The 16,582-nt window shown below is 42.8% G+C and overlaps 1 protein-coding gene across 1 annotated transcript in view; it reads right to left on the bottom strand.

Moving 5' to 3' along the window:
* Nucleotides 1–16,080, bottom strand: part of DZIP1L (DAZ interacting zinc finger protein 1 like) — a 66,369-nt gene extending 50,289 nt beyond the window's left edge. The window contains exons 1-5 of the mRNA XM_064277277.1: nt 15,515–16,080; nt 11,666–11,750; nt 4,580–4,710; nt 3,745–3,906; nt 1,851–1,979 (exon numbers count right to left, since the gene is read on the bottom strand). Of these exons, the coding sequence (XP_064133347.1) occupies nt 1,851–1,979; nt 3,745–3,906; nt 4,580–4,710; nt 11,666–11,750; nt 15,515–16,015 (1,008 nt within the window). The 5' untranslated portion in view covers nt 16,016–16,080. The remainder of the gene's footprint in view (nt 1–1,850; nt 1,980–3,744; nt 3,907–4,579; nt 4,711–11,665; nt 11,751–15,514) is intronic.
* Between the last annotated feature and the right edge of the window lie 502 nt (nt 16,081–16,582).

Raw genomic sequence — 16,582 nt, 5'->3', positions numbered from 1 at the left:
CTCCACTGGTCTCATTCTTTTGGGAGCAAGAGAAAATGAAGAAAACTAAAGATACAAGGGAAAGATTAGTCCAAAGGATTAATGGACCACATCTACTATGGCCTCCACCAGACTGAGTTGAGTACAACTAGGCGGTGCCTGGCTACCAATACTGAGTGCTCTGACAGAGATCACAATAGAGGGTCCTGGACAGAGCTGGAGAAAAATGTAGAACAAAACTGTAACTCACAAAAAAAGTCCAGAGTTACTAACCTGACAGAGACTGGAGGAACCCCGAGAGTATGGCCCCTGGACACCCTTTTAGCTCAGTAATGAAATCACCCTCGAGTTTCATCCTTCAGGCAAAGATTAGATGGGCCCATAAAACAAAACGAGACTAAAGGGGCACACCAGGCCAGGGGCAAGGCCTAAAAGGCAGGAGGGGACAGGAAAGCTGGTAATAGGGAACCTGAGGTGGAAAGGGAGAGTGCTGACATGTCATGGGGTTGTTAACCAGTGTCATAAAACAATATGAGTACTAACTGTTTAATGAGAAACTAGTTTGTTCTGTAAACCTTCATCTAAAGTACAATAAAAAATAAAATTAAAAAAAATTATCTGATCCCAAAGCCTGTTTTAAAAAAAAAAAAATCATCTATATGAAACCAGTTAATATTTACCCTAAAGCAAAGATGAGAAGGGGCAAAGGGGGGCAGGGAAGCTAGATTAATTGGAACAGAACAACCAGAATAGAAATAATGAGAATGCTGACACAATGTGGAAAATGTAACCAATGTCACTGAACAATATGTATAGAAATTGTTAAATGAGAACCTAATTTGCTGTGTAAACTTTCACCAAAAACACAATAAAATATATTTAAAACTAAAAATAATTTAACACTTAAAAAAAAAATAATAAGGTCATAAAGGTACTAAACAAAAACACAGTTTTTTTAATCTTAGAGTAGGAAAGGCCACAAAGAAAAGATCGATAATTTTATAATTTTGACCACATAAACATTATAAATTTTTGGATGGCCAAACTCATGATAAACAAATTTGAAGAACCCATAGAAAACTGAGGAAAATAGCCTAACAAGAACAAAGGGTTCATTTCCATGCCTTATACAAACTCACAAATTGGTAAGAAAAGCACCATTAACAGAAAAGTCAGCATAGGATGTGAACACAGTTCACAGATAAAGAATGGCCTTTTTCAAAATGTGAGACTTGTGAAAAGTTAGACACTAAGCTCTTTCTCAACAAACTTGAGAATGAAACAGAAGCACAGCATGATTTATGGACTGAGCCCATTGTCCTTCCTTGTCACTGAATTCGTCAGCGAACAGACCATCATATAAATGGACTTAAGATTCATTCAGTGGGGCTGCAACTGTCTCCTACAGGCTTGCAAGAGCAGATGGAGCACATGTCCTCTACATACAGTAACCATCATACTGGTAGCTTGCAATCATCCATGGTGGGAATATTTACACCATGGAAACTGGCAAATGCTACAAATCAGGGTTTTTTTCATTCTGGAGAGCTGGTTATTAAATACCACTGAATTCATCCCAAGGCACTGGGTACTGGGATCTTAAATTAGGAGACTACCACACTTTCTGAGAGTTTTTTTCAACTGGATTGAGATCAGAATGGGGGCAGAAGTGTCAAACAGGAGGCACAGCTGTATGTATTTTGAAAAAGAGCCCCAGGTAAATCTGATATTGCACACATGCATGTCACCATCCTCACCTAGAACCCTATTGGAAGTGTTGCAGAACTTATCTAAATCCATACAGCAAGAAAAAGAGACTAAACATGGTTCTTGGCCAGATCTGGGAAGAAAAGCCTGGGGCATCAGCTTACCTGAATTCCCATCTTCTCCCTCAGGGCTTGGAGCTCCTGTGCAAGCCTGAGTCGCTCCTTAGGCTCCTCATCCCTCAGGAACTCAAGATTAGACTCTGCCACACTGTGGGACTGCAGCACCTGCAGTTTCTGAAAAGGCCAAGACAGTTATTTAGATGAACATCTGATCATGATGTCTTTTATACCTTGAACTGCGTCTAAAGGGCACACCTTATCCCAAACAAGAACCCCCAACTAAATACTTACATCCCTACAAATAGTCACAAAAATCAACATTCCCCTTCACTACGGTTCTCCTACAGGCTACGAACTTGACTGTTAACCAAAGGTTGGAGGTTTGAGTCCACCCAAAGGCGTCTCAAAAGAAAACCTAGCAATCTACTTCTGAAAAATCACCATTGAAAACCTGACAGAGCACAGTTCTACTCTAATACACCTGGGGTCACCATGAGTCAGTATCACCTTGATGGCAACTCGTTCTCTTTAGAGTTCTCCTGAGGGGTCAGCCCTTGTACAGGAGAAGCAGGTTCCCATCGAAGAACAGAATTCAAGAGCGTAATTTCAATTTTACTGAAATTATGCTGTACTCAAAACCCAAGGTCGCCTGATGGAAGCAGCAGTTAAGAACTCAAACGCCATGTATTGCAGCAATAACTCAGCTGCGTCCGGGGAAATGTGCAAGTCAGAGGAGGTTTAGATGACTCCAGAATCATAGCCACAGAGGTGGGTGTTAAGAGCATGCTCCATATTGTGGAGCAGCACCCTGTCTTCCACAAGTCATCTCTGGCCGCTGTGGGGGAACATTTAGGATGACAGGGCTACGGCCATTATAGATTACACACATATACCCCACTGCGCTCCATCCTTAACTCTCCATCTCAGGCTGAGTTGGTGGATCACCCAACACACCAGCCATCTCCTATGACAATCCTCTTTTAGGAAAGTTACCTGGGTGTTTCTTTAGGCGAAACGTAGAATGATTGTGAAAAACACTAGAAGTCAGTTTACTTTCAAAAACACAAGAAAAGATTTTCCTTGATCTTAGGATAGCTTATGAGAACTAAACACATTTTGAAAATATTATTCCTCAAAAATTTTCCCTGATACAATTTTAGTCATACAAGCTTGTATGGAAAGATATGGTCCAGTGATAGCTTTAATAATGTTTTCCTGAATAAACTTGATAGTACATCCAGTAGAAAAATAGGGTCTTTGGAGTTTAAAGAGCTAGGTTCAAATCCCAGCTCTATCGCTTACTGGCTGAATGACCTTGGGGAAGTTACTGGCCTCAATTTCCTTACCTGTAAAGCTTTTTTTTTTCTTAAGAACATTAAAAGAAATTAATAAGCTAGTGATGTACCTACACGGAGAATATAATGGCTGTTTTGTTGTTATAAAGATTAAAAGTTAGCCTGTACAAACTGCTCTGTACCAGGGTTGGAAAATACTAAATACAACCTGTAAATATTACCTATTTTTTGTGATCCCTCACAAAGCCCAACAGAGTGTCTGGGCAACAGCTAGAGTTCAGTGAATATTTGTTGGGAAAGAAAAGAATTCACTTAAATTTTGTCTCATTTCTTGTCCAGTGACAAAAAACCCCTTGCGAAAATAAGGATCCTATCTAGGGAGTTCTTGCTATATACCAGACACTGTACTAAGTGCTGCATATGTGCTAATTTAATGCTTTCAGCAACCTATCTTGCAAAAAGGAAATTGAGGCACAAAGAGGTTATGTAACTCACCCAAAGTCACACAGTATGTGATGGAGCAAGGATTCAAAGCCAGACCCTGGCCTCTGGAATCTATAAGACTTGTACAAACTAAGAAACGAATTTTGAGAAGAAGCAGATTTTCAACAAAAGGAATTCGAAAAGCCTTTTATTTAGGGTACCTCTTCTAGCACAGAGTTCTGGTTGGCAACACTTTTAAATTCATCCCAAAATAATTTCTTTAGCTTGTCTATTTCTCCATAAAGGTTCTTCATCTCTTTTTCTTTCCATTCATCAAATTCTTTCTTAGCTTCTATTTCCTTCTGACGAATGATCTCTGCTTCCTACAAAGAAAAGCAAGCACGATGGAATCATTAATTCCACATTATGGCAAGTATTTACCAAAGACCTGCTAGGGAGACCGAAAGAACATTTATCCCACGGTCCCCGTTGTTTAGACTTGGAGTGAGGCACAGTCTTATCTAAATCGTAAAGTCTGTCGATGATAGGGATCATGTCTTCTCTCTCTTTATATTCTTCACAATACCTGGCACAGCTGATCAATAAATGCATTCTGAGTAAATAAGGAATAAACGAAGAAATGAATGAGGTAAGTTTATGCATTTTCTTTCTAAAAATATTTATTGGGCATCTCCTCTGGGTTAGGTTCTGGAGCTTTTAGGATCAGACCTAGCCTTTGTCCTCAAAGAGCTAGCTAACAGAACAGTATAAGAAGTTAAAATTCAGGCCGGAGTACCCTCAGAGGATGTCGAATATTGCCGGAGACTATAACTCTCTGCTCCACTTTTGGCTGTACAGGTCTGGCAAAAGAATTTAATTTTCCTTTCCAGGCTACCTAAAATCATTTGCCAAGTCCAGAAAGGCATTAGTCTTGCTCTGACTCCCAACTCTGGAAAAGGCAGCAGGAATTTTGGCCCTGAGGAATATATGAGCCTCGTGGGTCTCCTGGGTAGTCCGCAACCCCAAGTCTCCCTGACGTTTCTTCTCCGTGCCCACCTGGAGCCGCCGCTGCCTCTCAGCCTCCCTCTGGGTTTCCAGCTCTTCTTGGGTCCACTTCAGCTTGGCTTGCAGCTCTTCCAGCACCTTTTCCACTGGCTGTTCCTGCTTCTTCTGTTTTCCCGTGGGGTCTGTGCAAAGAGAAGGTGACCAAGTTAAATCAAAAGGGCAATAAAGTGTATATAGTTCCTAGCCTCTGCAGTCACACTTCAGTCTCCCGCATTGTAGGTGGACCTTGGGCAGATTACATAACTCCTTGATCCTCAGTTTCCCCAAACTGCACAATGGGATAATATACCAAAAAGACCAAACCTGTTGCCATCGAGTTAATTCCAGTTCCTAGTGACCCTATAGGACAGAGAACTGCCCCATAGGGTTTCCAAGGAGCAGCTGGTGGATTCAGACTGCGACTTTTTGGTTAGCAGCCAAGCTCTTAACCGCTGCAGCACCAGGGCTCCAAAATGGGATAATAATGACATCTAATTCAGAGAATTGTTGTGAGGATGTAATGTGATAATAATGCAAGATGCTTAGCATAATGCCTGACATGACAGTTCAATAACTGTGAACTATCATTGCAGTGATGAGTCCCAGGGTGGCATAAATGGTAAAGCACTCGACTACTAGCCAACAGGTTGACTACTACCCAGAGGTACCTCAGAACACAGGCCTGGCAATCTGCTTCCCAAAGGGCAAAGCCTTAAAAAACCTATAAAGCACAATTATACTCTGCACACACAGGGTGGCCATGAGTTGGGATCGACTTAACAGCAACTAACAATACCACCACCACGGTGCTGTCAATTAAAATACATATTTTGACAGTACTGACGTGTGGAGGTGTGAATGCAAAATTTCTAGAATAACAGAAGCAGAGTACCAATGAGCATGCGCACACGATTAAGTACACACTGTACAAAGAACACATCTCTGACCTGACAGCAGAGGGGACTTTAAAGCAATGAAAATAATTGTAGTTTTAAATTTGCTCTTTTTTCTGTAATACAGCTTTTTTTTTTAACCAACTTTATTGAATTATAATCTACATACAATAAAATGCACTCATTTGTGATGGAAAATTTCCAGAACAGTTCATGGTGATATTTGAACAGCATGATGAACAAACAGAATTAATGTCGCTGAACTATACATGTGAAGACTGATGAAATGGCAAATGTTTTGCTACCACAATATGTATTTAAAACAACTCCTTCAAAAAAAATGCACCCATTTCAAATATATAGCTCAATGGGTTTTGACAAATACATATATCTGAGAAAACACCATTACAATCAAGATTCAGAACGAGTAACGTAGCTTTAAATGCATAGTTTTAAATTTCAAAGGAAAGAAAGGCAGCATGTGTTATAAAGGAACATTTTAACCACAGCTGCTTTAAGTGTATACTCTAAAATGTTTAAGTTAAAAAAAAAAAAAAGAATAGATTCAGAACGAATTATAAAAGCACATTCTAACTAAACCACATACTGGTAAAGCAAGAGTTAAGGGTTAGTGAGAAAGACAATCGTACTTAAACATTTACTATTTTTTAACATATATTTAGTGGTTATTAGATAGATGGTGCTATTATTAAAACTCGAAGCCTCTTCTTTGAAAAGAGACATGGTTTTTCTCAGGTTGGACTTTTTGGAAACAAGCAATTTTTAGATGCAGTAAAAATTAATTTGATTTAATAAAGTGATTTCAAGTAAGTGTAGAACACAAGCACTGGGGCATCAGGGAAGCCGCCTGCCTGAGAACAAAATGCTCATGAATATAACATAGCAAGAGCTTTCTTGACAGCCAATTTTCTCTCCCCTTGCAGCACTTTACATTAAGGAAATAATCAGAGATATGCACAAAGATTTACAATCAAGAATATTCACCATACTGTGATTTATAATAGGGAAATTTTTCAGTAACCCATATATTCAAGAGAAGGATATTGTGAAATAAGTTATGATAGCCACATGGTGGAACACTATTCAGATATTTAAAAATGATGCTTTTAGGGAGAGGCAGACCCAACATGGCAGTATAGACAGAAGCATCATGCCATCCCTCCATAGCAAAGACCCAAAAAACTAAGTAAAACGGAGACAAACATCAATCCCGGAACTCTAAGTGTCAAATGAAGAGATGAAGAACTCAACCAAGCACCAAAGGGAATAAGAAACTGACAGAGAACAGAGAGCAAGGAGAGATACAGAGTGGAGGTGCCCTATCAGCTAACGTGGCACAGATTCACCATCTTCAGCTCCTCAGCCACCGGGCTCCCAGCAGGAGACTGAGCACCGAAAAACCACCAATACATGCTTTCCCACCCCCGACTCTTCTTTGCTTGCTTGGCCTCTGCCACTTCCCAGTGGGCCACGGTTGCCCAACCAGGAAGGCACTGGCTCCATGCCACTTGGATTCACCCTGCCCACACTGGACAGCTCCTCCGGTGCCATATTTTGTTCCTGTTACTGCTTTTTTCAGCTTCTTTTGGTTCTTCTCTCTCTCTCGCCTCCTTCCCTTCCTTTCTCTTGAACATCTGGCTCTGTGTGCCATCTCTGCTCCTTCTTGACAGGTGTGAAGTGCCACTCAGCTGAGGAACCACTTCCCCACTATGACAGTGGGATTCTTGGGGGCATTTTTTTCTCTCTCTTTTTTCGTTTTTGTTTTTCTTCATTTCTCGGATTCTTGTCTCTCTCCACTCTCCTTCTTTTCCCATCTCCTGAATACCTGGCACTGGGTGCCACCTCTGCCCCTTCTAGAAGAGCTGTGAAATGCCTAGCAGCTTGGGAGCCATTTCCCTGATCCGCGCTGCCAAGCTAGTGGGCTTCCTTGTGGATTTTTTTTTTCTTTTTTTTTTGATGTCTTGTCTCATTCTACCATCTTCCCCTTCTTTCTCTTGAACACCTGGTGCTGTGTGCCATCTCTGCCCCTTCTAGACAGGCTGTGCAGTGCTGCGAGGCTGGAGAATCACTTCCCCGGTCCGTACTACCACACCAGTAGGCTCCCTTGGGGTACTTTTTTTTTCTTTCTTTCCTTCTTTCTCTCTGCTTCTCTTTTCTCGATTTCTTGTCTCCCTCTACCTTCCTTCCTTACCCTTCTCCTGAACACCTGGTGCTGTGTGCCAACTCTTGACAGGTTGTGCAGTGCCACTCGGCTGGAGACCCACTTCCAGTGGGCTCCCTTGGGGCCTTTTTTTTTTCTTCTTTACTTTCTTTCTTCTTTTTTTTTTCAGTTTCTTATCTCTCTCTATCCTCCTTCCTTACCCTTCTTCTGAACACCTGATACCGTCCACCATCTTGCTCCTTCTTGACAAGCTGTGCAGCACCATTTAGCTGGGGACCCACTTCCGGTGGGCTCCCTTGGGGCATTTTTCTTTCCTCTCTTCTTTTTTTTTTTTTTTTCATTTTTTTTGTCTCTGTCTACATTCCTTCCATTCCTTTCTCCTAATCACCTAGCCATGTGTGCCTTTCTCTCTCCTTTTTTTTCTTAAATCAGTTTCTTATCTCTCTCTCCCTTCCTACCTTTCCTTTCTCCTGCCCATCTAGCTGCATGTGCTGTATCTGTCCCTTCTTGACAGGCTGTGCCTCACTGCCTGTCTAGAAAGCCACCAGCACCAGCTTCCTCAGGTCTGTACCCATCCAATGGCAGGCTCCATCAGCACTTTTTTTTTTTTTTTCTTTTTTGGCTCCTGTTTCTTGCTCCTCTTTCTCTTCTTTCCCACACCCACTCAGCTCCACACATCACAACCTCACCCCTTCCCCTCCCCCCTATCTGCACCATACACTGAACATCACACTCCCGAGCAGCACTGGGAGTCTACCAGAACATACCATGCACTAACCCCCACCCCTGCCCTGTCAGCCCCAGTACGTGCCACAAACAACCCATCCCAGTCCCTCCCCTTGCACTGGACCTGCCCTACCGGTCCATAGCTGAGCAAATGGCCCTGTCTATTGGACAAGGTGGTGAGAAGTATTGTGCTCACAGATCAGCAAACAACAAAGAACCTCCAACATGTCAGCTCAGACATAACCAAATAAACAAAAAAGAGGACAAAATAAACAAATCTATAATCAATAAATAAAGAAAATAACTACTGAACATCCTGAAGACAGCAGACTATATCAAAACATAAAAAAAAAGGACAGATGGTTCCAGTAGGCATCCAAAATAAAACACCAGATGACCTTCCAGTAGAAGAAAAGCCACCGGAACTACCTGATAGGGAACTCAAATCTCTAATATTCAGAGCTATCCAAGGGTTGAAGGCAAAAGTAGCCAAAAATGAGGAAAAAATAAACAAAATCATGGAAAAAGCAGAGAAAATCATGGAAAAGGGAGAGAAAATCATGGAAAAGACAGACAAAACAATGGAAAAATTCAGGAAAATAATACAGGAACAAAATGTCAAAATAAATTCACAACTAGAAATCACACAAAAACAGCAATTAGAAATTCTAGAGATAAACAACAAGATTTCAGAAATGGACAGTGTCATAGGTCTGAGGAGCAGGTGTGAAACAATGGAAGACAGGATCAGCAAAATTGAAGACAAATACTTGGATACCACTTTGTTTGAGGAAAAATCAGAGAAAAGAATGAAGAAACCCTGAGAACAATGTGGGATACAATCAAAAGCAAAAATGTGCAAGTGATTGGAGTTGTAGAACAGGGGGGAGAAAACAGAAAATGCAGAGAGGATCACTGAAGAATTGCTGCCAGAAAAGTTCCCTGGTATCATGAAAGATGAAAAGCCGATCATCCAAGAAGTTCAATGAATCCCATATAGGATAGGCTCCAAAAGAAAATCACCAAGGCATGTCATAATCACACTCGCTAAAACCAAAGACAAAGAAAGAATCCTGAGAGCAGCTCAAGAAAAATGAAAAGTCACATACAGAGGGGACACAATAAGACTAAGCTCTGATTACTCAGCAGAAGCCATGCAGGCAAGAAGGCAATGAGATAACATACATAAAACCATGAAAGAAAAAAATTGCTAACCAAAAACTCTTGCCCAAATATGATGGTAAATGGACCACAACTACCACAGCCTCCACCAGACTGGGTCCAGCTACCACCACTGACTGCTCCTGAGCTGGAATAAAATTCTAACTTGCAAAAAAAGACCAGACTTACTGGTCTGACAGAGACTGGAGAAACCCCAAGAATATGGCCCCCCAGACACCCTTTTAGCTCAGTAAGGAAGTCACTCCTGAGGTTCACCCTTCATCCAAAGATTAAACAGGCCCATAAAACAAAAGGAAACTAAAGGGGCACACTAGCCCAGGGGCAAGGACTAAAAGTCAGGAGGGGACAGGAAAGCTGGTAATAGGGAACCCAAGGTCAAAAAGGGAGACTGGCAACACACCATGAGCTGGGTAACCAATGTCACAAAACAATATGTGTACTAACTGTATAATGAGAAGTTTGTTCAGTAAACCTTCACCTAAAGTACAATAATAAAAAATAAAAATCATGCTTTCAAAGATGATTTCATGACACTGGACAATATGATATATTCTTAAATGAAAATAAGCAGTGGTCAAAACTGCATACTATATTATGACCATATATGTACACAGAAAAATAAACTGACAGAATACACCAAAACATTTACTGGTGATATTATTCATTATTTTTAATTTTCCCTTCTCTAAATTTATATTTTCTATATTGAAGACATATTTTCATCAAAATAAGTTTACTTAAGAAATGGAAAATCGACTGAACAGACACGGAAATAGAGGGTGGAGAGAAGGAGTGTGCTGTCTCATTAGGGAGACTGCAACTAGGAATACATAGCAAGGTATATATAAATTTTTGTATGAGAGACTGACTTCATTTGTAAACTTTCACTTAAAGCACAATAAAAAATTTTTAAAAAATGGAAAATGTAGTTTTCCTTAGCAGCCTCTACTGCAGCTCCAAGAAGAATTAGACATGTAATAAATGCACAGAATTAGGTAAATGGCACTATCTTAAAACTCTAAGCGTGTTCAGGAGCCCTGGTGGCACAATGTAAAGTGATCGACTGCTAACCGAAAAGTCAGCAATTCAAAAGTTGAAAAGACGAAAAAATAAGAAAAAAGTTTTATTTAATAGGATTTTTATATTTATACATTTTAAAAGATATTTCTTGTTGAACCTTAAAAAATGAATGAAGTCTGCAAATTTCTTCATGAGGAAAACATAGTTTTGCTAATTATTTTGTTGTTTTAAAAGGTAAAATTAAAGTCATTAAGTCATGACTGTTGTTGCATGCTGTTAAGTCGATTCCAACTCATACCAACCCCATGTGGCAGAGTAGGGTTTTCTTGGCCGAAATCTTTACAGGAGCAGATTGCCAGGTCTTCCTCACTCAAAGCAGCTGGTGGGTTCGAACCATTAACCTCAGCTTAACCATTGCACTACCAGGGCTCCTTTATGTCATGATAAGGTTATGTTAAATACAGAAGTCAAAGAAATGGTCAGCTGCTCATTTGCCCCATTTGAGCTCATTTGTAGTTAGCATTGGAGCCCCTGGTTACTCCAAACGGTTAACTCACTCAACTACTAACTGAAAGGTTGGCAGTTCAAGGCCACCCTGAAGCACCTTGGAAGAAAGGCCCGGTGATCTGCTTCTAAAAAGTCAGCCACTGAAAACTCTATGGAACACAGTTCTACTCTGACACACATGGGATTGCTGTGAGTCAGAATCAATCTGATGGCAACGGGTAGTTAGCGTCAGAGAATGGCAGATTCACAGTAGGGCTGGGAGGTAAGGGCCCTTCAAAGTCACTTGGTCTGACTGCCCCTATTCACAGTAGAGGCCACTGAGACTCAAGGGTGATGGGGAAGGGGAAAATAATTGTGCGATAGAAAGGGAAAAAGACTGGAACCCACCTGTCTGACTCCCACCCCTTCTCCCCAACACACGTGGTCAGAAACCCTGCCCAGCGTCCTAGGTAGGCCTCACATCCTCAACTAGATGATGGGGTTCTGAAGGCAGGTTTGTTGGTGTATGTCCCACCCCCACTCCACTAAACACCAGCCCCAGGCCCTTCCACAGTCCCAGGAGGGCCCTGGGCTGCCGCCTGGACTCACCGCCTTCCGCCATGCCTGCATGCCTGCGTTGGATGTGGCCCCGGAGAAAGGTGGCGTTCATGAACGTCTTGTCACACAGGTGGCACTACACAGAAAGGATGCAGTGGGGAGGGCATGATTAGGGTCACCTGAGTCATCTAGGTTCCCCTCACATAAAAACTCCCATTCCCTCAGGACCACTGAGCTGCTTCAGAAATGAAGAATCTGATTTACTGAGTAACGCAGTGACATCAACCCCAAGTGCGCATTAGAAATGCCTGGGGAGATTTAAAAAACTACCAGTGCCCTGAGGGATGGGGAACACTGGCTGAATATTTGATAACATTAAGGGAATGCTTCTTGATTTCTGTGTGTGGAAATGATATTGTGTGTTTGCTTAAAAGTGGAAGCCCTTGCCTTTTAGACAAATACTGATATATTTACAGATAAAATTATGTAACAAATAAGCTTAAAAACAATCCAGGGGCAGGGGAAAGCGGGTATAGGAACAGACGAAACAACATTGGCCATGAGTTGGTAACTGTTGGGTTGGGTGGTTGTAGATGGAGGATCATTATATTACTCACTCTACTTTTGTATATGTCTGAAATTTTCAAAAAAAAAAAAAAAAAAATCCTGAGGTCTCACCCAGGGTTAAGAATCACCAGAGGCAAAAACAGCAAATAAATAGCAGCTATAATTCCACATCCCTCTCCAAATGCATCTCAGACACTGCCAATCTATCATTTCCACCGTTAAACTTCAGAAATCTTTGCCAGCACAGCTTTGCAAGCTTCCGTTACTAGTCAATCGGGGTAAGTTGGCAGGTTAAATAAAACCTATCTTTGCATTAAGGCAAATGAGCCAGAAATTGCCAGTTGTTCCCCAACGTCTGTTTTCTCCTTTTTACTTGGTAATAGAAACCCTGATCTGTAGCTGGCCATGAGGCCAAGGAAGGCTGCAAGTCTCCCTTACAACCAGGTGTGGCTGTGTGATCGAGCACTAGTCAATGACATGTAAGAAAAAGTGGTACAGGCAATTTCCAGCAAGTGTCATTAAAGAACAAGTCATGCCATTCCTCGCACTCCCTCCTCCTGCTGGATAGAATGTAGACCTGAGAGCTGGAACTCAGGCAGCCATCGTGGACCATAAGGCAGGAGCCACACGATGAAGCTGACAGAGCAACACACAGAAAAAACTGGGTCCCTGATAATCGTGGCATCTCATAACGACCCTGGATTGCTTATCTCTAGATTTTGTTCATGAGAGAGAGAAATAATCTTCTATCCAGTTTAGACAAATGTTATTTGGGGTTTTCTGTCACCCATAGTCAAACCCAATCAAGATACAGCCTGGATTGACAGACTTTGTGTACTCTGTAGTTCTAAAGTGACACAAACAAACCTCTAGTTGTTAGAATCAGCTAGATGGGGTAGAGGATATTGTATAAGGCATCTTATTCCAAATTACAAGTCTCTTCTTTCATCCCACCCTTCTCTCTTCCCCCTTCTCACTTCAAACAGCACACCCACAAACCAGGCACCAGAAGTTGGGCAGCTACCCGCTGTCGTCAGACTAAAACTCACACTCCTTAGTATGGCATTCAAGACCACCATGATCTGGCTCTGCTATTCTCTCCTGTGCCATCTTTAACCATCTTTCAACCTCCACACAAACCCCACCCCCAAGCCATGAAAAGCCATCCTCCATCACATTGGCATGGCACCTTGATGTCTGCCTATAACACTTGTTCACAAAACTGTGCTCAGCATTCGAGGCTCAATTTAAAAACCACCTTGGGAGGACTCTCCCCCTCCCTCCTCTATGCTTCACAACTCCTAACACTTTCCTGATGTGTAGTGGACATTTGTTCACTTTTGGCTGAACAGCAGCTGCACCCTCTTCCTTTGATAACAGCACCTCAACTTTCCTCAGGAGAATCACCCTCTCCCTTACTCTCAGTCCTTCAGTCCATCCTGGGCTCCATGGAAGCCAATCAGAACCTACAGTCTCTGGGCCTTGTGATTGGTTCAGAGATGGGCAGGAGACCCAAATACAGTCAATGAGACATGGTGAGACATCGGCTGTGATTCTGGGACCAATGTAGGCCCTCTTTCATGCCAGCCTTGAATCCAGGAAAACGAGCAGCTGGCATTGCAGTGACCAACTTGCCACTACAAGGGACAGAAACTTTCTGAGGATGGTACCCACACAGAGGAAGAGGAGCCTAGAGCTGCAGGAAAAGATGTGAGATTCTGGTGACATCATCTGATTCCTGGGGCAAGCCACACTTGAGACCAACCATATCCCTGGACTTTTCACTTAAATTAACCAATAAGTTTCCTATTGGCCTAAGCCTAGTTAGGTTACTGTTTTGTCACCTACTACTGAAAGGATTCTTACCCCTTTTTTTAAATCATAATTAACTTTATATCGTATTATATCAATTACCATTCTATCAATTAATATTGTGTCATAATGATTCTTTTTGTCCCACCTACCCCCAAACCATGAATTCCTTGAAGACCTGAACCAGCATGACTTATGCCTACATCCTCAGAGCCTGGCACAGGACCTGGTTCCCATGATGGTTTCTTAAAGGGTGAGTATCCTCAGCCTACACTTTCCATGGAGATAGAGGCAAACACTCAAATGCTGCTCTGAATGATGAACTGTCACTTGGTTGGATAATGGAGTCACTTTTCCAAAAAGGGCTTGCCTCCACCAGCCCCTCACCACACATTGATTCCACACATACACACAAGCCTTTACACACCACCCTCTCTACATACACACACAAATCATACTCACATAGCCCTCCATATATACAGACACACTCATACCCTCTGTTAATACACACATATGTACCCATGAATAAATCACACACCCTCCATAAATACATCCTTATATACATCCTTCTGAAAGAAGCCCTGGTGGCATAGTGGTTAAGCACTTGGCTGCTAACTGAAAGGTTGGTGGTTCAAACCACCAGCCACTCCAAAGGGGAAAGATGTGGCAATCTCCTTCCAAAATGATTTACAGCCTTGGAAACCCTATAGGGAAGTTCTATTCTGTCCTATAGGGTCACTATAAAACTGAATCGACTCAAGGGCAATGAGTTTGGTTTTTTTGTTGTTGTTATACACACAAACAAGCACATATTACACACCACAAACTCTACACACACACACACCACACATAGATATACCCTCCAAAAATTCACATACACACATTAAACACACACACATATTCACCGTATCCATAACACACACACCCTTCATACATTTACACATATATACATGAGACACACACCATCTTGATAAATACAAACACACTCTATGCATACACAACCCCCACATGTACAGGCTGCCAACTTAGGATGTATTCAAATTATAATGAGCTGCATTTACAACCATCATTTTTTTGTGTACATCTTATCATTAGTAATATGGACTACATACAATATTGCACCATATAATTTGCTGAAGTTATCATCCTCAGCTGTTCACTTGCAGATGTTCAAAGATTGGCTTTGCAAAGATACTGATAATAAATGGCGATAGTAATGAAAACTAAAAAAAAGAAAAAGAGGTATTCGATTTACGTCTGGACCAACTTCCAATGGAGTCTTCGGAACAGAACCCCATGGTAAATCAGGGACTACCTGTAGTTTACACACAGAAGCACACACACACACATTTGGTAGAACCTGATCAGACGCCCTTGGGCTCTCTGGCCATGAGCAGCATCTCTAAAATCTGCTCCTAACCAGTGAGAATCTCCCTCAGTGGCTTCGGGGTCCAAGGTGGTGGCCCAGTGGCTGGGGCTCACAGCCCTCCCACTCTTCCAGCCATGCTGGAGATTCCTCACCGTGTGGTAGCCGTGGGTGCCTGTCTGCAGGAGCAGCTGCTGCAGGGTGCTGATCATCTTGCGGCACCGGCGGCTCTCCTCTCTCATGCTCTTGAGCTCATCAGCCTGGCGGCCCAGCTCCTGCTGACCACGCTCCTGCTGACCCATGCTGGCCTGCAGCTGGGCCTCAAGCTGGGCAACACTGGCGCTCAAGCAATCCTGGCAGTGCAGCAGGTACTCAATGGTGAGCTGCGCCAGGCGCAGTACCTTGAGCAACACTGGGTCCACAGGCTGTCCGCAGCGGCTGCACGTCTCCCCGTCCAAGTTGCAAAAGGTGACGCCAGCGATGTTCTCCTGCAGGGTGGCCACGTCCAGCTCCCGCACCACTCGTTCCACATCCAGGGCGCTGATGCGCCTCCAGTCCACGCTCTCATGGCGCAGCTGGAACTTGAAGGCAGGGAGTGTGTAGGCCCCAAAGAGGGGGCTGCTGAGGCCCTCAGTAGTGGCTGCAGAGGACTGCATGGGAGGGAGAAGCCTGGGGCTGACCACCGAAGAAGGGTGCCACCAAGGCCACGGCAGCAGGCCAATGACCTGAGAGAGGGCCTAGAAAATTAGAAGTGAGTCCAAGTTGGTCAAGGTGCATGTGGTTACATGCACCACACACCTGGCTAGTAAGAGCCTAAGCAGGGTGAGGTGACGTGTCTACCTAGCGACTGTGGTTTGTGTGATATGAGCTAATGTGGCCAGAGCTGTGGAAAGAAAGGGTGTGGTCTTTGCAGTCACACAGATACGGATTCAATTCCTTAGCCTTGAGCAAGTCCCTCCATATCTTAAAGCCTCCTGTGTAAACTGGGGACTACAGGGCCCATTTTGTAAGGTTGTGGTTAGGAACGAGGCATTTGAAGTACCCAGCCCAGAGCCTGGCACATAGTAGGTTCCCAGTGAATCCCCCTCCCCCAGACTCACCTCTACTGCCTAAGTGCCTGTCAGAGGTCTCGGTCAGGGAAAGAGCTGTCAAATGTATGAATTGGTCCTTCTGCAGCCTACATTTACCTCAGGATAAAGTACAGCAACTTAACACGGGTGCAG

The sequence above is a fragment of the Loxodonta africana genome, chromosome 26 (genome assembly GCF_030014295.1).
Source record: "Loxodonta africana isolate mLoxAfr1 chromosome 26, mLoxAfr1.hap2, whole genome shotgun sequence".
Classification (NCBI taxonomy): Eukaryota; Metazoa; Chordata; class Mammalia; order Proboscidea; family Elephantidae; genus Loxodonta; species Loxodonta africana.
The sequence above is the reverse complement of the archived record's forward strand: the minus strand, read 5'-3'. Positions and strand labels throughout refer to the sequence as shown.